This window comes from Buteo buteo, chromosome 18, assembly GCF_964188355.1.
Source record: "Buteo buteo chromosome 18, bButBut1.hap1.1, whole genome shotgun sequence".
Taxonomy (NCBI): domain Eukaryota; kingdom Metazoa; phylum Chordata; class Aves; order Accipitriformes; family Accipitridae; genus Buteo; species Buteo buteo.
This window is the reverse complement of record NC_134188.1, coordinates 26,454,368-26,477,276: the sequence shown is the minus strand read 5'-3', so window position 1 is coordinate 26,477,276 and position 22,909 is coordinate 26,454,368. Positions and strand designations below refer to the sequence as shown.

General features: G+C 51.4%; 1 protein-coding gene and 1 long non-coding RNA gene across 3 annotated transcripts in view; one reads left to right on the top strand and one right to left on the bottom strand.

Moving 5' to 3' along the window:
* On the bottom strand, positions 1 to 3,784 carry LOC142041573 (uncharacterized). The gene is made up of 3 exons (XR_012653493.1): positions 3,688 to 3,784; positions 2,507 to 2,707; positions 1 to 68 (listed from the first exon to the last, which is right to left on the bottom strand). It is a non-coding gene; the product is annotated as an uncharacterized LOC142041573 (long non-coding RNA).
* A 102-nt stretch (positions 3,785 to 3,886) lies between these two features.
* CAPN5 (calpain 5) overlaps positions 3,887 to 22,909 on the top strand; it is a 54,781-nt gene continuing 35,758 nt past the window's right edge. The window contains exons 1-3 of one of the 2 annotated variants that reach the window (XM_075050213.1): positions 3,887 to 4,061; positions 5,437 to 5,556; positions 22,311 to 22,487. In XM_075050213.1, the coding sequence (XP_074906314.1) occupies positions 22,326 to 22,487 (162 nt within the window). In that variant the 5' untranslated portion in view covers positions 3,887 to 4,061; positions 5,437 to 5,556; positions 22,311 to 22,325. Of the gene's footprint in view, positions 4,062 to 5,436; positions 5,557 to 6,613; positions 6,738 to 22,310; positions 22,488 to 22,909 lie in introns of those variants that run through there. The other variant, XM_075050214.1, reaches the window with a different exon arrangement.

The following is a 22,909-nucleotide window of genomic DNA, read 5'->3' as shown; positions in this document are numbered from 1 at the left end:
TGCCCAGCTCTCTGTACACTCTTGGGAGCTGCTGGAAATGGGAGCTTAAGTTGTCTCTCTGCTGGGAGCTGAAGGCAGAGATGGTGACAGAGAGGAGAAAAAAAAAAAAAACAACTGGTGGGGTTTTTTTTTGTCTCTCTGGGGCACAAAAGAGAATCAGCAGGAAAATAGCCTAAAAAGCTCTTGGCAGGACTATTTAGAGTCAGCATCTGTTAGGGCAGCTTCTGACCTGTCATAAATAAAGAGCAGCTGAGAGGACAGCGGTGCCATTTGCTCCTTTCCTTCCTCTCTGCTCCAGGGAATGTGGGGTTGCTGGCAACCTGCTGATTTTCCTAACCATCTTGCTTCTCGCTGTGGAAAACCCCATGGAAAAATCAAGGTCATTGACTGAACTCCAATAACGCTGTCTGCTCCCAAGCGGAGGTGCGTCCCTGCCAAAGCAGCTGAGCCCTGTTCCCCTCCAGCTGGGTGGTCATGGCTGAACGATGACCAAAGGCCTGGAGGGTTTGTGACCAGGAGATGGTATTGACTTCCAAGCGCTCCAGTGCTGCTTGTGCCGTGAAAAACCCTGGCAAGGTGGGAGTTCTTGGCCAGTGCATTTATCTGTTGATGTCCCAGGGCTTTGGCAGAGGGCAGCACCTGTAGGTCATTACTGAACGACCCCCACCTGGTCCTGGCATTCCGCTGCGGTTTCTGGAAAGATTTTGTTCTTTTCAGTTGAGGAGGAACATAAGGAACATGGTGCTGGGAGTTGTTATGTCCTTGTTTTCCATATTAGTCTAGCAAAAGGATGGATGGCAGGTAAGATGGAGGTTTAGCATTGGCTGTTACTCAGTTCTCTGCTGTTCCTAGGTCCATCAGCTTATATCTGGAAGCCTTGAAAATTTGAGGGTTTCTCTGCTTTGTTGGGAAGATGGGTTCAGGCTCTTTGAAAGCCCAGGAATAGAGGGACCATGTCACACTCAGCTCCTGGAGCCCAGAAGGAATTACAGGGGGTTAAGAGGGTGGGAAATGCTCACATCTGCATCCTCCAAGCTGCCCTTTAGGTGGTTTCTCCTCATTCTGCACAGCAGTTCAGCTGCCCGGCTGCAAACCCAGCTGGGGTTTAGCCAGGACGCTTGCCCCAACCTCATCTCCTTAAGTGCAGATTACCCTGAAGTGCTGCAGGGCTGGGCTGGCACAGCTGAGTTTAATATTGCAGCACATCCCTAGACCAGGCTTTGCAACACCGGCTTTTTTTCAGCACTTGGGCATTTTCCTCTGAAGTCGCTTATTCGTAAGCAGGCAAGTACTCGCATAGCAGATCAGATCGATGTGGGAGAGGAAAGCTGTTAGAGTAAGCCCAGCTCTCCTCTAATTATGCACTGCTGAGCAAAAGGCTGCTCAGATGGCCAAGGGACTGGGGACCTGAGCCCTGTTGCCCACACTTGTGTCACCCCCACATAGGATTCAAGGAGGATTCAGGATAGAGAAGAATAAATGCTCAAGTAGCCCTGTGCTTCCAGAGCTTGGTTTGTGATACCCGAGTTACCTTCTATAGATATAATCCTGGATAACCCTTCCTCTGCTGATTTACCTTGCTAGCTTTTCAGGGGAAGGCCAACCTCTTAGCATCTCTCTGGGCCACAGCTCCTACCCTGATCTCAGCTGCAACATCAACTCTGTCCTCCAGTATAAGCCCCGATGTCATGTTTTCATTCCTTTTCAAGCAAGCTTCTTGCTGTTTGACTTGTCTTGCTTAATAGCAGCCGGACCATTAAAAAGCTGCCTGATTTGTGACTGTGCAGAAGTAAGCGCTGATACAGACAATTAAGCGGAGAATTTAATGGTATGGATTTCCCAGCAGAGTTATCAATTAACGTGAGCTGTTTGCCAGGCAGCTGCTGTGCAGATCACGGCACGGGCGCATCCCAAACCGTGGCCAGCGTTCACCAGGGCAGCAAGGCAGAGGATGGGTTTCACCAGGGCTTATGGTTTCCACCTTGCATTTTATGCAGAAAGAGGAAAAAAAAAAGGGCCTTTTCCGTGATAAAAGGTTATGATATGGATCTTTGGATGGAAACGTCTCTTCTGGCCAAGTACTGCTATCATTAAAGACCCGGCTGTCGTGGCCACGATGGTCTCCTGTGGAAGGACATTAAGCTACAAGGTGTGGATTTGTTGGCTCCCAGTGACTCCAGGTCATACCTGCCCAGTTTACTCACTGATTTTCCTGCCTTAGCTGGCCCGTGGTAGCGTGTGGTAGAGGAGAATGGAAAGGGAGGAGATGCCTGATGTTAGGGAGCTCTTAAACTGGGAGGAAAAGGATATTGCAAGGTCTAATAGCTGCAAGAAGATGCCGGGGAAGTTCAAATGGGAAATGAAAGAAGTATTAATAGAAAGGATATGCAGCTACTGGACCACCTGCCAAGAGGGGTAGCAAAATCTCGGGCAAGGACCTGACTGCATAAGCAACCAAAGCATCTCAGGTGCCCTCTGAGACCTCCACCCCTGCTAAGAACCTCACCAGCCGCTGCCCAAGCATCGTTGGGGAAGAAGCATCACCAAATTCAGCCCCAAGATGGACTTTGCAAGGGGGAACTCCCTGGCCAATGCCTCACGGGGCTCCACAGGGTCTCTGTGAGCATCACAACGCTGCCTTTCAATAGCCTCAACTTCTCCGTCGTGGTCAAGGACAGCAATTTGGCTTCTCACCCAAGAGCTGCTTCTGCCAAAAAACAAAAGGAGTTGCTACAGTTTCCCTTTTTGTTACCAACTGCTGGTCCTCTGGTCATGATGACCCCCCTAAATAAAACAGCTAATTAACACCCTTCTCCTCCCACCAGTGATTGACTATGACCTTGAATGACCTTGCTTAATTTAACTTTCTCAACCAGCTATTTTTGACAGCGAATAATTTAACATCCTTGTGACCCCAGTCTTGTCTCTATCCTGCCAACTGGCTCTGCAGTTTAAATGAACAGCAATAAATAAATACATATCTGCAGAGGGACCTAAATGACTCCCATTACTGGAGCATCTGAAGGCCTGCTTAAATAAATCAAATGAGTAGGAGATTATGCTGCAATCATGTGGAGAGGGAAAGGAGAGAATACATTACTGGTATTCCAGAGGCTGCAACCGGGGCGAACGACTTTGTAGAATTCAGCAAAATGAAGTTTAATTCAAGTGCAGATGGGTCGGCCAGAGGAATTGTAGTAGGCTCATTTCTTGGTATGTTCAAAGAGGAGCAGAAGACTGCAGCCTGATGGGATCAACAGTGGTGAGCTCGCTCGCACCAGGCAGCTCCTGCGTTGGGGATGGGGCCGTCGGAGGTTGCTCCCGGCATCCCCGCGGCATGAAAATGAGGATATGGGCACCAGCTGCCAACCTGCAGTCGTTTTCTCACTTTTCTCCCCCAAAACATGCCCTTGGAGGGACAGAGCTGGCCTCGTAGCAGCAGGGGGTGGCAGGAGCTGGCAGTTCTTCGCCTCCCACCACCCTGGGCAGGCAGACCCTCACCTTGAACCACCCCAGGACCAAACCTCACCTTGGGGGTCCCCTGCATGAGCAAGAACAACAAATTATTCCCGGGAGGGAGGAAAACCTCACTAAGGCATCTGCTTGGAAATCCCAGAAGGAATAATGAAATCCCATTTGTCGGAGGAATCCCTGGCTGCCATTTTCCTCCTCCGCTTTGCCTTTTACCTTGTTCCTACTTATTTTCAGGGTCCGGTTTTAAAACATGGCTATTTCTTCGTTCCCCCCTGCGCAGCCCTCACGTCACCCCCGTCACTGTGGCCTCATTTGCATCACACTGAGGAGCAACGAAGCGTCGTTATAAATCGTATTTACATAATTTTCCTTCCCCTGCTGAGGCTGAAATCGAAAATGCAACTAAGTTAATCGGCAAGATCTGGGCCTGCGACGAGAGCGGGCTCGGGCTCTGCGTCCCTGCGGGGAGACGGGAGCGGCTGGGGACCCGCTCGCTGCCTTAATTCAGCGGAGGAACTTTTCCCTAATGCTTTCCAGCCCGTTAACAAAATAAAAGCCATCCTCCCGCTGCTGATTTCGTCTCAAGGGTGAGCCCATTTTCTCTTGTTTTTCGTTTTTCCTTCCTCCTCTTTTTCATCCCTTCAGCCGGCGCTGCACAGCATCACCCATCACCCCTGTGGATGACAAATTCCCCCACGTGCCCCCCGGTCCCCACGTACCCAGCAGCGAGACGCTCCCCCTTAGCAGCTTTGAGGTCAAATAGCTGAAAAAGTGCAATAGGAATTTACCTATTTATCTCCATTGCAGTTCAAGCAAGCCCACGACGGCTAACTGGGCAGGAGGTGTCTGTACTGGTGGGAGGAATGATGGATGATGATATTAATTAACTAACAGTGATGGAGTGTCTCCCCATTTAAGCACATCGCAAATCAAAATGTGTTCTATGCTCTCCCTGTCCTACAAGGGAGCAGCAGCATCCACCCCTGCCCTAGCCTGCCTGCTACCTGGTTTTAGGGCTATTACTGATGCTTTTGGGCTTGGGGTTAGAGACCTGTGTAGGATCTACTCTTCCCCTTTACAAATATTCAGAAACTGAGGGTTTGCCCTATTTTTTTCCCCCTTTTTTGGGGGGTCTTTGCCATTTGCTGCTGGAGTTTCCCACCATGGTTAGGGTGATGGTTCAGCGCTGCGCACAGCCGGGCTCTGGACCTAATACAGGGTCCTAAATATGGGGTAACCCTAAACCCTGGTGGGTTTAGGGTTATTTTCCTAGGTGATTTTTGATGAGGGGAAAGAAAAGGGGTGTGTGAAATGGGACCCTTGGACTGACCTGGTTTTGAGCACAGCCAGATCACAGCAGATCCATGGGGGAGAGGGGAAAAGAAGCAAAGAGAAGGAAAACATTAGAAAATGGCTTTTGCTGCCAAAGAAAGCATTCGTAGAACTACAGATTTTTGGCTTTCCTATTCCTTCAACCAATAAATGAATTAAAAAAATTGTAACACAAATATTGCATGAATTGAATAAGTAATGAAATTATCATAAAATTAACAGGAAAATAACAAGAACCTTGACATGAAAAGTCCAGAAGGGTTTCAGATAATAAGAAACTTGAGGAAATGCGTGACCGCAGAGGAGGTGAATCACCCACACACAGCTGCAGGTGACACCTCGGTGGGACCAGGAGCTCACGCCACGCCAATGCTGCTCCAGGCACGGCCTCCTTTCTAATTTTGTCACCGAAATTTCACTGCATTACTGCAGATGTGGCAAGCAGATGTCCTTAAGCGTTCACTCTGTCGCTGGCAGGCAGCAGCTAACCCTTAGCCTGTTTTTTTGTTGTCTAAAAGAGTCTGATCATCACCCGTAATTTTGAATGTGAGAAGTTTATTCCCATCATTTACAACCATTTTCTTTAATTGTTCTTCCCTTGCCATCTCTTTTTGGCCTAATTTACAAAAGAACCTGAATACCGCCGTTAAAGCTTGTGCGTCAAGTCAGAGCATCAGATCAGAGCTGCCCATGACACAGGGTCCGTAAAACCCCACCGGCTCCTTCCTGCTGCAGGGGATGCACTTTTAGGTAGGTCATGTTTATTTTTCCCCTCTTGGATATATATTTGTGGGCTGGGAATGTTCGTTTTCCACCGTGGGGGGCACAGCCGGTCTGGCCACCTCGTCCCCTTTGCCAGCCCCGTGACACCAGTTGCGTGTCCACCTCCGTGGATGTGGGGGGGGCCAAGCGCCTGCCCAGCCTTTGACCCCCCGCTCCCCAGTGCCTCAGTTTCCCTCTTGCAAAACAGAAAAGGGGAATAACTTTGGTCGTGGGCTGGAAAACACGTCTCCTTCAACCCCACTGATCCTGCCCCACGCCATTCCTGACTGGCCTTCGCACCCAAATCCTGCAACCCCTGATGACCCTCCCCTGCACCCTCCGTGGGTGATAGCCTAACGCACCCCAGCTGCCTGGTGCCTGGGTGGCCCTGCTGTGCAGTGCCCAGCTGGTGTTGGTGCGTGGTTGCTCCAGTTTGCCCAGTTCCCAGCCCCGGTGTGAGGTTCCGAGCAGAGCCGGTGGGACCTTGTCCCAGTATCCGGTGCCAGGGCAATGCTGGTCCAAGTGCCAGTGCCTGGGAGGTCCCAGTGGCTGGTGCCGGTGCCCAGGCAATCCCAGTGCTGGTCCCAGCTCCCAGTACCCAGCTGATGGTGCTGGCGCCTGGGCAGCCCCAGTTGATGGTCCCAGTTCCCCATCTGGATGCTGCCAGCCCCTGTTCCCATTGATCCCAGTCTCTCAGCGCCTGGGCAGCCCCAGTTGATGGTCCCAGTTCCCCATCTGGATGCTGCCAGCCCCCGTTCCCGTTGATCCCAGTCTCTCAGCACCTGGGCCACACTGGCCCCAGATCCCTATTCCCAGTTGAGCTCCCCACTTCCCCAGTCCGCTCCCCAGTCCCAAACCAGCGCCACCCCCCCCCCCTCGCCCTTTCCCATTTCCCACTGCCCACCGGTGCCCATCCCTGTTCCTAACCACGAATTCCAGTTGCCGGGAAGGGGGTGAGAAACGGTTCCCAGTTCCCGGTTGTTTCCAGTTCCCGGTTGTTCCCAGTTCCCGGTTGTTCCCAGTTCCCGGTTGTTCCCAGCGCAGGCGCGGCCGCTGCCCGCCCCGTCGGGGCGGTGCTTGGGGAAAGCGCCGGGGCTGCAGCGGGCAGCGCCGGGGACCGGCCACCGGCATCGGGGGAAAAAAACCCAAAAAACACCCTTAACGGGCAGGTAAGGCGAACCCCAGCCCCGGGGAAGGGTGCGGGGGGGGGGGAGGGGGCTTTTTCCTTCCTTTTTTTTTTTTCGGGGAGCTCCTTATCCCGGGGTCCAGGCTTCTCCTCGGGAGGGGGGGGATGCTCAGGGTACCTGTGGCTTTGGCACTGCTGGGGGGGTGCGGGTGTAAGGGTTGTTCATTTATTAATTTTTTTTTTCTTTTTTGCGGGGGGGGACGCAAAAAAAAACCCCAAAAGCAGGTACCCGCCTCGTCCCCTGCGCTGCCTTGTGCGGGAGCAGGTTGCTGCTTTTTTGCCTTTAGCGAGCGCTGGTGCGAGGTCTAGTGTTTTTTGGGGGGATGCTGGAAGTCGGGGTGCTTGGGGCTGGCGCAGCTGGAAGTTGCATCCCGGATGGTTAAAACCCCGCAGCTGCTCCCAGTCTGGCTCGTTTCTGCTGGCGGAGACGAGCTGGACAGAAACTTTCAGCAGCGAGGCCTCGGTGCTGGCTGGAGAGCAGGGTTTCTGCGCCGGGAAAAAAATCCTGAGGTTTCTCGTATTGTTCTTTGTTCTATTTTTTTGGGACAAACCCAAGGGCTTTTAGTAAGTTGCACGGAAAGTTAAGGCGAGAGAGAGCTCCTGCTCCCAGGGCAGGCCAGGCTGCTGCTGGGGCGCAGGAGACTGATGTCTTTTTGGGTTTCCAAGCAGAGATATGAATCTGGATTATCCGTATCCTGGGGGTGGGAGGCACCATCCCTTTCTCCCTTTCTGTCTGCCCTGAATAAATGTTATTTTGGACCTGAGAAACCAGCCTGGTGCTTTCAAGTGGAGGGTGTCCCACCAGAAGTGGCTCTGGTCCTCTCTGTCCCTCGCCTCCCACTCCAGTAGCTGCCAGGTGAGCCCAGGCTGCTCGCCCGGCTCTGCAGATCCACCCGTGTGCGATGCTTGGATTTATTACCAATTATTTATTACCAGTTACCGTTACCTTTCTGCCTGGGTGCTGCATTAGCTCTGAGCTTGGTAGGGAGCACGGGCAGATGTGGCAAACGGGGATGAAAGCAGGGCAGCGAGCACAGCGGGTAGCGGAGGATGCTGTTAAATCCTCAGCTGCTTTTCTTGCTGCATCCAGCAAGGACCATGCTGCAGACTTTCCCCAGGGCACCTCTCATCTCTGTCCACTCTCACATCTTAGGGGGCTCGGATCCCCCCTCCCAGGCTCAGCCTGGTGTCCAGTTGTGCTGAACTGGTGTTATACTGGGGTAAGGGCAGCACAGGGTCCCTGCATCTCCCACCCCACGCTCTGCACGTGGGTGGTGGGTAGCCCAAGGCAGATGCAGAGAGCCTGGCTGGCCGTGCTGCTCGGGGTAGCGGTGAATTGAGGAGGGACAAGCTTACGGATGCAGGCGAGAGTAGGTACCTGTTGGGAGCATCCTTGGGGCTACAAGAACCGGGGAGGGGGAAAAGCAGCAGAGCCAGGCATGGATGGAGGAGCAGTGCTGGCTCCAGGTGCTCACCGCTTAGCTCCTGCTCGGTGCAACATCTTGCTATGGGCACATCTGTCCTGGTTCAATCTTTTTTCCCCCTGCCCTTCCCGGGAACATCTGGCTGCCTCCTACTTATTTAAGTAATTCTTTAACGTGAATCGCCTGGATCTCAGCTTCAGCCCCCGAGCCAGGCAGCAGGGTTGTAAAACCCAGGAGGGACTGACGGGTGGATGCTCTTTGAGAGACCCTCCTCCCCTGGCAGCTGGATGCGAGGTCTAAATCCCCCCTGCAACGGGTGCCTGTGTACAAACGCTGCTGCGTGTGCGAGGGCTGGCTTGCTCAGTGTCTGGCGCTTGCCAGGAGTCATGCGCCAGAATTGGTTGGGAAAAAACTTTCTTGTTGGCAGCAGAGTTGAGGATCAAGGCATTAGCGAAAGGAGAACCAAGTTTTGAGGAAGGCAGTGGGGCTTGCTGTAGCGGGCCCTGCTCAGAGTAGAAATCAAGCCCCTTTGTCATGTCCTAGGGACACCCTGTGTGACGTGCAGAAGCAATAATCCTGTCTGCAAAGCGGTGACACGTAAAAACGGGGCAAAGTGACATGACCAAGGCACTCGGGAAGTTCATGGCAGAGTCAAGTCCGACCCTGCTCTCTGCTAGCATCCCCCCGTCCTTGCCTGTTGTGGTAAGAAATGACTTCGGTGGGGCTTTGACATGGCCACGAGCTCAGCAAAACCCCTGCTCAGCTCCTGTCTCCCCCTCCGTGTTGTCTGTTCAAGGGAGGTCTTTCAGCCGGCGATGGATGCCCATGGAGAAACACCGTGGGCATCCTCAAGCCCCCGGGGTGGAGGAAGGTGGAAACCCAGGGCTGTGCTGTAGCTTTGCTTTCATTTTTTAGGCAAAGGAGATGCTACAGGTCTCCTTTTTCTGGACTTGATGGATTTTTACACACTGAGTGCCTGTGGGAGTGCGTCAGTGGAGAAGACTTCTGCCAGGGCCTAGGGGAACTGGCAAAGGGCACTGCTGGACAGATTAACCCCACACAGGAGAGCTTAGATCTGCTTAAAGCCTTTAAGGGAAGATCTGAGCTCATTCTCATTTTTCCTGCCAAGATTTGCCTGCAAAACCAAGCTGGGAGGCACTGTCCGTACGGGGTGGGTGAGATGCTCGGCCGGAGGGAACCGGCTGACCTGGAGGATGAGCTGCAGGGTGTGGGGATGTCCCCTAGGACATATATCAGGCCATACAGCGAGGTGCTGTATGGCTGGGCTTTGTGTTATGTTTGGAGGTTGAATCACGTTGGGACAGGGCTGTTTTGGGCTCCAGGTGCCTCCGGGAAGGTTGCAAAAAAGGCGAGGGGAACCAGGCAAAGGGTGTTGGTGGGACAAGGGTATGGAAGAGTTAATGTGGAAGGACGGGGCTCTGAGATCTGGTGCTTGAGAGGGATTAACTCAGCCTGGAGCAGGTGCAGGGAAACAGGGCTCTGAGGCTGATCAGAGGGATGGAGAGCTATTATACAAGGCTATAAAAGCCCGGCGAAACAAAGGCAGAGAGGGGATGTGCTTGCTGCCTATAAATACATCCAAGGGGTGAACACCAGGGAGGCAGAAGAGCTATTTAAACTGGAGGACAGTGTTGGTGGGGGAACAAATGGGTGTTGAATTCATTCAGTTTAGCTTGGGAGGCTTATCTAGAGGCTCTGCAACTGCACCCCATCGGAGGAGGGTAGGAGAATGGGAATTAGGGCACATCACCTCTCTTCTAAGGCGCTTGACTGTGGTATAAAGAGGGTTTGAGGTTTGTCAAGGTAGGAGGCTGGGACTTTCTGGTCCAGACACCCTGTCCTCATATCTCCTTTGGGAAGGGCTGTGTTAGCTGAGTGGGTCTCACCATCTGCCTGATGCAGGACCAGACCGGGCATGAAGCAGATGAAGCCCAGCCATGTCACCGAGATAATTTTTTGTCTTTGATTATGCCTCAGAAAAAAAAAAAAATAATAAAAAAAAAAATCCAGCTCTCCCTTCGCTGGTTGCTGCATAGATTAACAAAGCCTCGATGCCTTAAGAAGGCTTTGGATCTGATCCCAAGAGCAGATTTAGACAGCGTTTGTGCTGGGGTATGATGATACTAAGAACGGGTGCATCCTCTAAATCCGCTCACGCTTGTGCATTCATTACCAGATTTTTTTGGCAGACCCAGAAGTGCCAAGACCCCTCTCCTAACACTTACTCCAAGCAGGGCAGCAGCAGGTTAATATGTGGAGAATGAGAAGGATGCAGCTGTGCCTTGAAGGCTGGGATCAGGCACTCTTCCCTCCTCCTCCTCCTCCTCACTACTCTCTAGAGGTGTCAGCTCCTTTCTCTGCAGACGTCCAGAGGTGAAACCTCTTCCATACCTGCAGGAGGGTTTCAGCCCATAGAGAGGCGTCCGCCGTCCTTTGCTCACACTGTTGCCGAAAAACTCGGTATAAAGAACTTATCAACACCAATTTAGTGTAGATAAGCAGACACTTCTTTATTGACGGCCGGGTGCGCGGGTGAGTCCTCTCACGAACCACGCACACCTGAACACCAAAGTCATACACCTTATATTGAACTCATTCATACATATTCATTAGATTTCCGGGAAATGTTATGCCTATTCGTTAGATTTCTGGGAAGTCATCTGCATATGTAAATGTCCTTTGCGGGGGCGCATTGAAGGTCTCTGGTGGTCTTCTAGAGTCCTCTGGTGGTCTTTCATAGTCTTCCTCGCTTGTCTGCTTCTTGACCTTCTTTAGGTGATTCTGCGCAGTTTGGCCCATGGCAGGTAACTAACCGTTTCTTGGCAGATAACTACAAGTTGCTTCATTCGACTCTCCTCAGTTCCCATTAATTTGAAACTCTTGACATTTTATACATTCTTCTATGCTATAATATACTCCTACAAATAAACACTATATCCATATTATCTTAAATCTTAAGGTTGTTATCTAAGTTCTAAATGTTCCTACTAGGTGATTTTGACCAGTTCCTCTGGCCTTGGTACAGGGTTATACAGAGGATTTCACAGCAGCTGTTGGTTGTTGGTTAAATGTGTAAAATGCAATAGATACATAATTTTTGCTAAAATATTTCTTATAATTCTATATTCCTATTAAAATTGAATATGATTACTTCTAACTAATAACAAATCAATGACAAATCAGTAGCAACACCGTGGTGTCGTGGGGCACGGTCGGGTCCCATTTATTTGCTGATATCTTCATGCCTGAGCTTTCACCCTCTCTTCTGAGCTGCTCGTGGAGCACAAAGGCTCAACAACAGTCTTGTGTTGTCCTGCTTCGGGCCAGGCAGTGCTCCTCCATCTCCTGGCCCTGCGGGCAGTGTCGGGGATGGGGAATGAGGTGCAGTGATTACTCCAGCTCTGCTCGCTTCCAGTTGATTACCCAGGGAGAAAAGGCCAGGCTCTGGGCACTGCAGAAAATGGACGCAGCCCCATTGGCTTCATGGGGGCTGGTTTTTTTTCCCCAGTCGAGCATCTGTCTGTCTGCAACATTAACCCTTCCCCTGCTCCTAGCCCTCCCCTTTGCACCGTGGAGCCTTTTCATCCATGGGTTATTCCTGCTAAATTGGCTTACGCTGTAGGAGAGACCCCTTTCTGGTGCCTCAATAGAGGGGTGACTTCTTGAGGTCATGGTGGAAACAGGAATGGTTGCCACTGAATTTTTCAACCCCTCTGGGAAAAATTCCTTTCTGCTCTGCGCTCTGGGACCAGGGAGGCTTCAAAAGCTTGTGCCTTTCTGCATGATGCATTAGTTTTCAGCCAATATTGCAGATCTTCATGCTTTGGGGATCCTCCTGTGCTGGTAGACGTGACAGATGATAGCCCTGCAAAGCCGTGCTGGGAGCCCGTGGGTTTTGCAGCATGTAGGTCAGAGAACCATCTCCTTTGGGCCTGATCCAGCCCTTCAGAGGGGCCAGGACCGAGCTCCTCACCCCCCGCCTGCTCGTGCATCCCGTAGGCAGCTTTCATATGCTGTAGGGGGTATGTCCCAATTCAATAACGTTTTGACGCATTTTACCTTAAAATACTCTCTTGGCACAGAAAAGCACTCCCTGCCCCTTGGTTTGCCCTTGTGCAAAACCAACCAGTTTTAGTCCTCCCAGTGTTCATCTGAGCATCGTCTCTGCTGCCTTCTGTCCTGCGATTTCAATCGGTCGTGAACGTAGGTTAAGGCTAGAGGGGACTGTAACGTGTCCCAACCACCTTAATGCTGGGAGGCTGGAAAACCTTAATGGGGAGCTCTGAAATGATACATAGGAGAGGTTTTCTTCTCCCTGCCGTGCAGGGACCTCCTCAATTTATGGGGCAAATTGTCTGCTTGGCTGGCTGCAGCTTATCCTCAGATGAGGGAGGCTGCAGCCCTGGTTTATTCCTTCAAGTTTTATCCTGTAATCTGGCCATAACTAATTAAACAAGGCTGCAGCAGCCCAGGGCAGGGCTACGCTTTTAGCTATGCTTTTAGCATCAGGGAAAGGGACAGGTTTCTATGGAGTTACAACACAACAGGCAGCAGGTCTATCTGATTGCTGGGTGAAAAGGGCAAGACTCCAGCTCTGCTCCTGCCTCGCCTTCCGTTAAACCAAGATGCTTTTCCCCAGCTCTGTTTTTTTTTGTTGTTGTTGCTGGTTTTTTTTTGTTATATCTCCAGATAATTCATACAGTGAATTCCCCAGGTGAGAAAGCACATCCCTCCCTTGCAGTGAGCACCCTCCGTCCCAGCTTATATTGCATTTCTACTTGTTTGAGGTTCCCTGGCTCACTGGTGCAGGATGCAGATGGCTCTGGTTGACTCCATCCCTTCCCAGCCCGTCCTGAGTTGTTCCACCATTGGGCCCAGTCTCCTTATAAAGAAAAAGGAAGCACGCCTGTTTGTTGCTGAGTTTGGGGTTGGTTTGTTTTATTTTTTGCAAGCCACACCCTGGTAAGCAAGAGCTTCCTACAAACTATTTGCACACTTGCTGCTCTGAAAGACTTGCAGAGCTGGTCCTACCAGTTGTCTGAGCATGTGTAAATAATGTAAAGATTGCTCCGAGAGGATTAAGGGAGGTGATTTCTCTGCCGAGCAAAGGGAAGTCTTGCTTTGGTAAAAGATGCAGCTGCAAACTCTGTTTTTGCAAGGAGCCAGGCCACCCGCTGCTGCGTGGGCGTTGGATGGAGATGGTGTCCATTGGCTCCTCGCCCGGCAAATCTTGCATTTGGCTGCTCGGCAGGTCTTCATGCGGGAGCAGGACAGCAGTGATTTATTGCGTCAAACACGGGGCTGCGGCCGGGACTGCAGCAGGTTTCTGTCCCGTGTGGGGAAGTGAAATTCTTCCCCATGTCGTGGGGTACATTTTGTACGTACCCTGCGACTCGCTGCTCCAGCTGAAGGCTGCTGCAGCATATCTAAAGAGATAAGGAGCAAGGACTTCCAGCAGGATCCCTGCTGGGAGAGGAGGCAGAGGCTTAATCCCCGTCCCAGAGCCCTGTGCTTGACCCACGCTCTCCCGCTTGCCGTTAACCGTGCGGTAATAACATGCCCTGAGCCACCTCCTGCAGAGAAGCCGGTGCCCGCTCTGGCTTCTGGAAGAGTTTCCAGACAGACATCAGAGCGGTGACAGGCATTTTTCCTGGGGTAAGAGCTGGCCGTGGCAGCAGGAGCAAGCACTAGCCATGGTGGGCTGCAGCAAAGCAAGAGGTCCTCAAAAGAGGAGAAAACCTCATCTGGAAGAAATCTTTTGACCTGGGTGGACAATTGCTTTTTATCCTGTCTGTCCTGAAGGTTTTGCAGACAATGCTCTTCTGAAGTCAGACGGTACTCAGGTGTGGTCTGGATATTTAGTGTTGTGGCTATGGGATTTATAAGACGTGGGGCTCAGGAAAGGTCTGGCAAGAGGTTTAAGAGTCTATCAAAGCGGAAAACTGAAAGTGGAGGACCCAGGCTGGAGGAGGGCAAGGAGCAGAGTGCCTCAGTGCTTTTATTCTGGTCTAGGTCAGGCAAAGAGAAAATACTAGAACTGTTTATTAGCCAAACCTGGGAGATGTTGTCTTGGCAGAGGTTTGAGTCCTGACTCGGGGCCAGGAGCTGTAGGGTTGGGGCAAAGCCTGGGGTGCGGAGCCCATCGTCAGAGGCAGCGGGGAGCCCTCGTTGGCTGAAATTGCCGGTGATGTTTGGATCCCGCTCGGTTTGAAGTGGAGCAGGACAAGGGACACGTTTCTGGTATGGCCGGGAGTCTCTCAGGAGGAGACCTGAAGGACTTGGTTGTACCTCCAGGCCTCCAAGGGGACAGAGTTTTGGGCTCTGCCTGCAGCAAGGGGTGGAGGTGAGGGAGAGAGAAGAAACCTGTAGCCCTGGGGACGGCGTCGGTGTTATGATGGGGTCTGGGCTGAAGCTGCGGGAGAGATGCTTTGGATCAGCCGGGGGGACAAGCAGCTCAGCTAGTCTGGGAGGGATGATCCTGTAGGATCCAGCTGCCTCCACTCAGTCTCCTACAGAGTAGCTGCAGCCCCGTTATCTCTTCTGCTCCTTGAGCACAGTTCTCTGCATCTTTTGAAGTTCAATTGCTTTAATTATCTGAGAGGCTGCAGAAGCTATTGAAGGCAGAGCATTTGCATGCAGATGTGCTGCATTTTATCTGTGTTAAAGATGAGTTTTCTGAATGAATTTGCCCGTTACCCAAACCTCTTAACGAAGCATCTCTGTGACCTGTACTGCCCAAGAAAAAGGCTCTCTAGGCTATCTCGAGCAATGCCCTGTGACTCTTCTGTCCTTCCCTCTAGCCACTCACAGAGGTACAGGTCTGTCTTTAGACCATAATGTTGTTGCCCAGCTGGCAAGAAAACCAGCACGAGTGTATTGATGTGGTGCAAGGCTTCCAGTGGAGTCAGTGTGACCGGATTTAAAAGAAGCCGGTCCAGACGTTCAATTAGAAGCCCTGAATAAATAATAGAAATACATGTTCAGTCCACTCCTGCAAAGTTAGCATTTTTTTTATTTTTTTTTTTAATACAAAAAGTGATCAAAATGGATGCTGAGAAGGGCACAGCGCTCCTGTTACCTCGTGGGGTAGGTGGTCTGTGTTCAACGCGATGTGCGTGTGGGGTGACAGCCCTCTTGGGATAAGGAAGGCCCATGTGGCTGGACAACCACAGATGGAGGTGTCTCCATTCTGCACGCACGACTTTACCCTTCCTAGGCTGTATTTCTCTGATGCCTGAAAACCTGCTCTGTGTGAGCCATGCCATGTTTGAACATAGACGTTGCTAAATGATACCAGCCCCACGTCCTTGTGCTATTCCATCCCAGTTCGGGCTGCCGTATATAAACCTGGGGGAGCCCTGGAGAAGGTTCCTGCTGTCAGCAAGGTTTTGTTGGGAAGCCCCAGGGCTCCTGAGTGAGTTGTTGTGCTCCTTTGTTGTTGCTGGTGCTCTGGGCTGCTCCTTGCAATTATTAACCAGGGTCACGGTCGGGGTGCTGGGTTGTGGAGGGTTGGTGAAGCGATGACTGTCTCCAGGGGCTGGGCATTGGCAAAGCCCATTAATTCACCTTTCGGTGCTTGTCCTGGAACTTTTGCTGATCTCCAAGGGTTTTTAATCTTGCTGTGGCCTGGGAAACAAACCTCATGTAACGTGTGTCTGCCACGGTAAGGCTGGTTCTGGGCTTAAATAGCACTTGGGGACGAGTTGAGGGGTACCCAAAACTGAGTTTCTCTGTTCTCCTCAAACCATGAGTGGGTTGGGATGAGCTGGACCCAAAGCGGAGAATGTCTTCAGCTCCTCTATTCTTCCCTTGGCCAAGGCTGGCTGCCTGGTGGCAAGTTATAGCCACCTTCTTCCCACTGCTTTTGGGTCTGTCCTTCTGCCATCTCCTTTTGCTGTTCCTCCACCCCTGTCCCTGCTAGTCCTCCGTCTCTCCAGCCTCCTGCATTTGCCAGTCTGGTGGGAGATGCTGCCACCAGCTTTGCTTTGAGTTTGTTACTGCTGCCTGTGCCAGGATGCCTTCAGACATATGTCCTGGTCCCATTTGACTTTAATGTCTGAGCTGAGCAGAAGGACCAGTCTGGCTGATGCCACAAACGCCTTTTGTGTGCAGCGCTCTTGCCAGACAGAGCTTGCCACCAACGCAGAGTTATTAGGGTGTTTACGGTACAGGGCTGCCCTTTCTTCCTGCAGCTCCGACATCGACTCTGTTTGCAAACGGTGACTCATATCTGCAAGGAATGAGGAACTCCCGGGGCCAAAGGCGTCCCCAGTGTGAGTTATCCAAGCAAAAGGGAGCTCCTGGCCATCATATCCAGCTGGCTTCTGCAGGAGATGGGTATCCAAGGGTGCAGAGACCCTCCCGCTAACCCCAGCCTTCCCAGGAAAAAACATCTCCGAACACCGTGCCTCCCCGCAAACCCGCTGGCTGGCTGTATCTCTCCGTGTGCTGTCTTCTTGCCGTTAAGCAACAAAGGGGCGATGTTCTGGAGAAAAAAAAAAAACGAGAGGAAATAAAGCAAGCATGATAAAAATCACCATGCGTTGCTGGAAACGGCCTCCAAATGTGACATCTGACCTTCGGTTGATTTTGTTGCAGATATTGCCAGCCAGGCTCGCTTTGATGCTACAGAGTCACTTGCAGTAGTTTTCTGCTAGGTCGAGTGACCCTGGCTGCTTCCCTGGCTGTGCTGCAAATGCACTTTTTAATGGAAGATTACTTTTTTCTTGAGGTTTTTGCACTAATAGCCAGCTGTTAGACAGCACCTTCCTCTGTAGGTCTCAGAGTGCTTTGCAGAAGGGACCAGGATCCCTGCAGATGGAAAGTGATGCTTTTTCCCACTCCATAGAGGAGGAGGTATCAGCAGGGAGCATTTGCCACACTTAAGTGCTTGCAAAAAGCCATATCGATGCGGCGGGTTTACTTGCTCAGAACAAACAGCCCTTAACCCATCAGGATTTTTTTTGAGACTAACTCCACTCCGTCTACACGGAGTTTTTGAAGGGGGATGGCTTATCCCCACGTGCACGCGCAGAAGATTAACCCTCTGGCTGAAAGGTGCTGTGTTCAGGTGTCTGGATTCAGACCCCAGCTGTGCTGCAGCAAATCACTGACAAAAATCAGAGCTTGATAGGAATATAATTAAGAACAAACATGGTTGTTTCACCTTTAGCCTAGTGAAGTTTTTAGCTCTTAGATGAGAACAGAGATACTACTGGATAAAGAGGAGAGATAAAGGCCAGAAAGGAACAATCAGTCTTCCTCTTTTCTTTTTGTTTCAGCAAGTAACTGCTGTAAATGCTCAGTAATTTGCATTTTGGCTAAAGCAGCTTCTCTGGAAAGACATCCAACTCTGCTCAGAAACATCTGGAGATGAGCTACCTATGACTTCCCATAGGAAATAGCTCCCCTGGTTAACCACAGGCCATTTGAGAAGAAATGATGTCTTGTTTTCTAATTTTCTTCAGTGTGGCTTCACCTTCCAGTCCTTGCAGATGTTGGTAATGCAGGATGCTACGCGGTGCTGCTGGCCCTGGGCCGTGCCACTTCAAGTCCAAAGCAAAGCTATGGTCGATACACAGCTGGGAGTGGGAAAGGGCTTTGGGAATGGAGCTCATACCTGCTGTGGACCGTGTGCTGGTGGTGCTGATGGCCTTTCAATAGGACTGTCACTTTGTAGCCCATGATTTGAGGCTTTTTTGTTCGTAGAGGCGTTGGCTAAGAGGTGTGGAGCGCTTATCTCGTGTTCCGTGTAGAGAGTGATTCATGGTTCAACGGCATCTTTGCTGGGTCCTGGAAAAAAGTATATAAAGCCATCCTTGTGTCAGCAGCGTTTCCTCCGCTGAGCTGGACTTTTGTGTTGGTAGGTGGAAGGGCAACCCCATGTCTGTCAATAGAAACACCCAAGGAGGCTGGAAAAAATGGTTTAAACAACATTTTTAGAAAGAACCTGCCTGCTCTGAACACCCTGCTATTGGGCTGCAGTGTTGTACGTTGCACACATAAGGCTGCCACTGGCTGGGGATTGGGCAACCACATGCCTGGTTCCTGCTCTGTCTTCTCCTCGGCTGATCCTATGGCTTTGCAATGTGTTATCGAAGATATCTCCTGCTCAGTGAGAACAGGGCTGGACAACCCTGGCCAGCAGATCCTGTCCTCTAAGGACAAGGTGTTTTGTCTGACCTGGAGGCAGACGACTGTAGGATCTACGAGGAAGGAGCCCTTTGGCTCCGTGGTACAGGAGCCTCCAAGCTGGAAGGGAAGGAGAGGAAGCATTTTTTGGGGGGGAAGGAAGAGCCTTTCGGCAAGTACTTGGTCCTGGCCAACGCAAGCACTTTCAGTCCCTCTCCCCATTGCGGTGCTCGGAGCCCTGATCGTTACCAGCTGGCAGGTGCTGGAAGGAAGGGAGGATGCTGGAAGTGAAAAGGGGGAGTCCACAACACCCCTGAGTCATATGTCTGGCTCCCTTCTTGAATAAAATAGCATCCTGTTTAACTCCTTCATGGCCGGACTGAGGTTGGGCTCAGACCTCTGTTTCCCAAAAGTCAGCTCTGCTAAGAGTTGTGAGTGCAGATACCCCTCCCTGCTCACACACGTACACGTACATGTGTGAGTGTAGGGGTGTTAATTCGGACCAGGCACGAGAATGCCCAGTTCTTGTGCTCCTGGAGCATCCTAGCTTGGCACAAGAAAGCAAAGAGTAATTAGGCAGCCCTTGAGCATTTTAATGTGGCAGATCGGAAGTTCAGCCTGGTAAGCGTGAAATGCTGCAAATTAGAGGGAATAATGAATTTTAACACTGCCCTAAGAAGATTCCCCCCGCCCCTTCCTTTTAATTATTTTGCAAGGTTTTTTTTTTAAATGATCCTGAACAGTATCCCTTCTCGTTCTGCTTGGCATTTCCTTTGCAACTCCAATCCATCTCCACCTTCTCGTGTGAGAGCAGCCCCGCAGCCAGGACAGATGGGTGTCGAGGTGACAGTCACTGTGGGGTGGGATAGCAGGGCGAGGAGTTGACCCTTTTCCCCCAGGCAAATTTGGGTGGCAAAACGGCTGGAGCTCCTTGGCCGAGAGGACCGCAGTCCTGTTCTCATAGGGATGGACGTTGCCCAGGGTGTCTCGTGGAAGTCGGCGTTGCAAGGGTCATCGGAAAACTCAGCTCCAGGCTGTCGTCGCAGAGCTGCCCGGGGAGGAGCGGTAATTTTATGAATGAGCAGCCAAGTGCCAGCCCTCGGCCACAGGGCAGGCTGTGGAGCAGCGTCCAGCATCTCCTGCGTCAAACCCATAACTCCTGCCTTAACTCGAGCGTGTCTTTTAGAAAGGCACCAGACCTCCCTACCCTCCTCTTCAGGCTCTCTTCCTAAATCTCACTGGTTCTTTCTGCACAACTTCCCGTGGAAATGTCCTTTCCAATCTGTCAGCCCAGCTCATGCACCAGTCCAAGCAATTCTTCTGGCATCTTAGTTAACAGCAGCATCCTTCTCTCTCAGCCTTCGTATTCGTGCAGAAGGCAGCTGCCAACCGTCCTTTCCCAGCGCTGCTGTTTTGCCTGGGTCTCTCTAGCAGCGAGTGCTATCACTGCGAAAATCCTGCCTCCTTGTCCCTCAAAAGGAGCTCATCCCCACCACCTCCCTGGGGACATCTCCCCTGTCCTTCACCCCTTTCCTCTGCTGGAGGCTGGCTCATTCCCTGGCCCTCTTAGCAGGGTGGATGCATGTTTTGACTACTGGCTGCATTCCCTGACCGCTCGGTGAGCCTGTCTGCTTTTCTACAAGGAGTAAATCTGGTGTATAATTCAGATTTTGCTACCAGGCTATTTATTTTTAAGGCTTTTCTGAGGGCAGGTGATGCACTTGGGCCTCTTTGTAGCATCTGGGAACGTCCTGATGCCGAGGAGAAAATCCTGTGAGCTTCGCTATAAGCCCTTTATACCACAGCACCTCAACACATTGCTGAGCTGCCTTCAAAGGCTCCTGTGTGAATTAATACTTCTGTAACTGGCGCTAAGCAGGCACGGTCCTAGCCTTGGTTTCTAAACAGAGCAGGTCGTGCAGGGCGCTGAAGGCAGAGCTGCTCTCCTTGTTGTTGGCCTGCAAGCTAAGGTGTTATAAACTATAAAATCTCAAATCAAAAATCCTGGAGGATCATCGCTATGTTCTTCCTCCACATCGGGGACATGGGAGTAGAGACGTCGGGGTAGGTGGGTTGTTGGCCATCCAGTCCCACTGGTCTCCTCCTGGGAGATGCATCTACCTGTTGCCCCAGTCCATCCTATGCAGTCTGCCCAGGGCGGTGCCTCTCTTGCAGTTCAGATCGTGTTTAATTAAAGGCCTAATTGCCCCTTTGCACAGTTATTTGCAGTCGCTGCATCTCAGGGCTTGGGGCTGGGACACACGAGGTGGTTTGGAGAAGGGTGGCTGGCTGGCAGAAAGCAGCCCACAAGGTGTTTTAGCAACTGCTCCTCAGCGGCAGAGACCTGTGGAGCAGCCAACAAGGGGATTATTTTGGGTTCACTTAAGCTCTGAGTGATGAGCACTTGTGCTGCTAATCAGGCTGATAAATACCATCAATTAAAACCTATGCTTTGCTCTTCTGCTTTGCAGAAGTGAAGTGTTTTTGTCTCTCCCAGACGAGAGGAGACTGGCTGGGTGGGAGATGCTCTCGAAGAATTGCTCCGATCAGCATGGGCATTGGTTTAGCTCTCAAACACTGACTTTCCTGCAGCTAACCCTAGAAATTCATTAACAAGGGATGTGACACCGCTCCTAAATTGATGCCTGACTGTAAGTGATCATATAATCCCTGGGATTTTGGATGTTTACAGATTACCTGCTTCCAGTTAGCCTTTATTGCAATTTCCTTGTCCCACCACATGTGATGATGCCACAGTAAGCACATGGTTTCTGTGTGTCTCACTGTGAGCAATGAGTTAAGCCAGCTTGCTGGATGCATCTGCCCGCAGGATGGGGCACCTTTCGTTTTACTGTGGATGGCGTTGGAGGCCACAGTTGGGATTATGTGGCACACAAAACCCCATTTCTTTAGGAAACCAGACTAGGTGTTTTCAGACTAGGGTCACTAATCGTCAACATTTTGAAAAGGACATCCCATTTTGGGGAGAGAGAAGGGTTCTACATGGCTGTTATAAATAAACACAGAGAAACTTTAGGGAAGGAGCTTTGGAAGGAGGTCTGTGATTTAGTAGAGGGGAACAACATACAGCACCCCCCTCTCCTTGTGCTTGCTGTGGGGACAAAGTGACTCGACCTGTGGGGCGGAGGGATTAGGACCTGAACAAAGGGGTTGGTACCCACTGACCAAACGACAAGGGTGATAGAGTGGTGATGGAGAGGTGCTGCTTTAGCTTTGAGGGGCATTTGGGCAACGGTTTCCTGCTGTCTTCTGGATTCCTAAATTCACGTCTCTGCCCTGGAAGCTAGATGCTTGTCAAGACAGGATAATTAATCCAGAAACACATGGCGGTCTGCCAGGAGGCCTTTTTTTAATTAAAAAGAGATCTGATAAAGTCTACTGAGAAACTGGCGTCTCTGATGAAATCATGAAATGTATGGCTGTGATTTGAGGCTGCATGGTGGGGGTGCTCTGGGTAGGGCTCAGCCCCCATAAAACCTGGGGACACGCATCTTGCAGGGAATGTCTTCTCCTCCTTTGCCTCCAAGGGCTGTGTTTTTCCCAAATGAGTTACAAATTCACTAAGAGGCAGGGCACCAGTTATCATCTACTGTGCCTGTTTTGGTGGCGTTTGGCCAGCTTGGGGGGCTAAATGGGAGTCCTGTGTCCAGGGGATCAGCAAGGTACATGCAGAGGGCTTAGAGGAGTCATCTGTCCCTCCTCATTTGGGTGCAGGATTTTCCCCGTCTGTTTAAATTGGTGATGGAGCACGCTGATACCTCCTGGAGTGAGCCAGAGGTGCTTCGTTGGACTATAAATGTGGGGTCTAGTGATGCAGCCAGATCTGGGGAAAGGCAGGGGCTGCGTGGTTATCTCCAGCCACAACGTCTTGGTCCTGCCACTCAGATGCTGCAGTGGAGGATCGAGTGTCCCTGGCCAGACCCTGCCCCATCTCACTCCCACTCTGCCTGTCCTCCCAGGGCCGGTGGGAAAGGATGTTTTCCTCGGTGAAGCCATACGAGAACCAGCGCTACGCCTCCCTGAAGAAGGAGTGCCAACGGCGGAAGCAGCTCTTTGAGGACCCGCTTTTCCCCGCCAACGACGACTCGCTCTTCTACAAGTCAAGGATCCAGGGCATCCAGTGGAAGCGGCCGAAGGTAAGTGAGCCTGTCCCCTTGTACCTTGACACTGCTTTATGCCGTCTCTGCTCTCAGGCATCCCCGAAAATGTACAGCACATCCTTCACCCAGGGTGCTAAGCCCCCGCCGACATCTCCTCTCGCCAGCAGGGTTTATTTGCCCAGGTTCAGCATCATGAACCTCTGGGATGCCAGGGAGGTCTGCTGCACCCTGTTCTGCCCCCCATGAGGCCCGAGAGCAAAGGAGACTTCGCTGTGACTCAGTTTCCCCATGCATAAACCAGAGAGGTGGTTTGTAGCCGGGTTGGTGTTGGGTGCTCTTGTTAAGCCTGGTGGGTCTAGAAAGGCAGAGTGTTGTCTCTGAATACTCTTGGTGGTCCATTTGAAAAGGGAAAAGACAATAAGATTTGGGTAGGTGAGGTGGGTTTGGGGTCTTTGGGA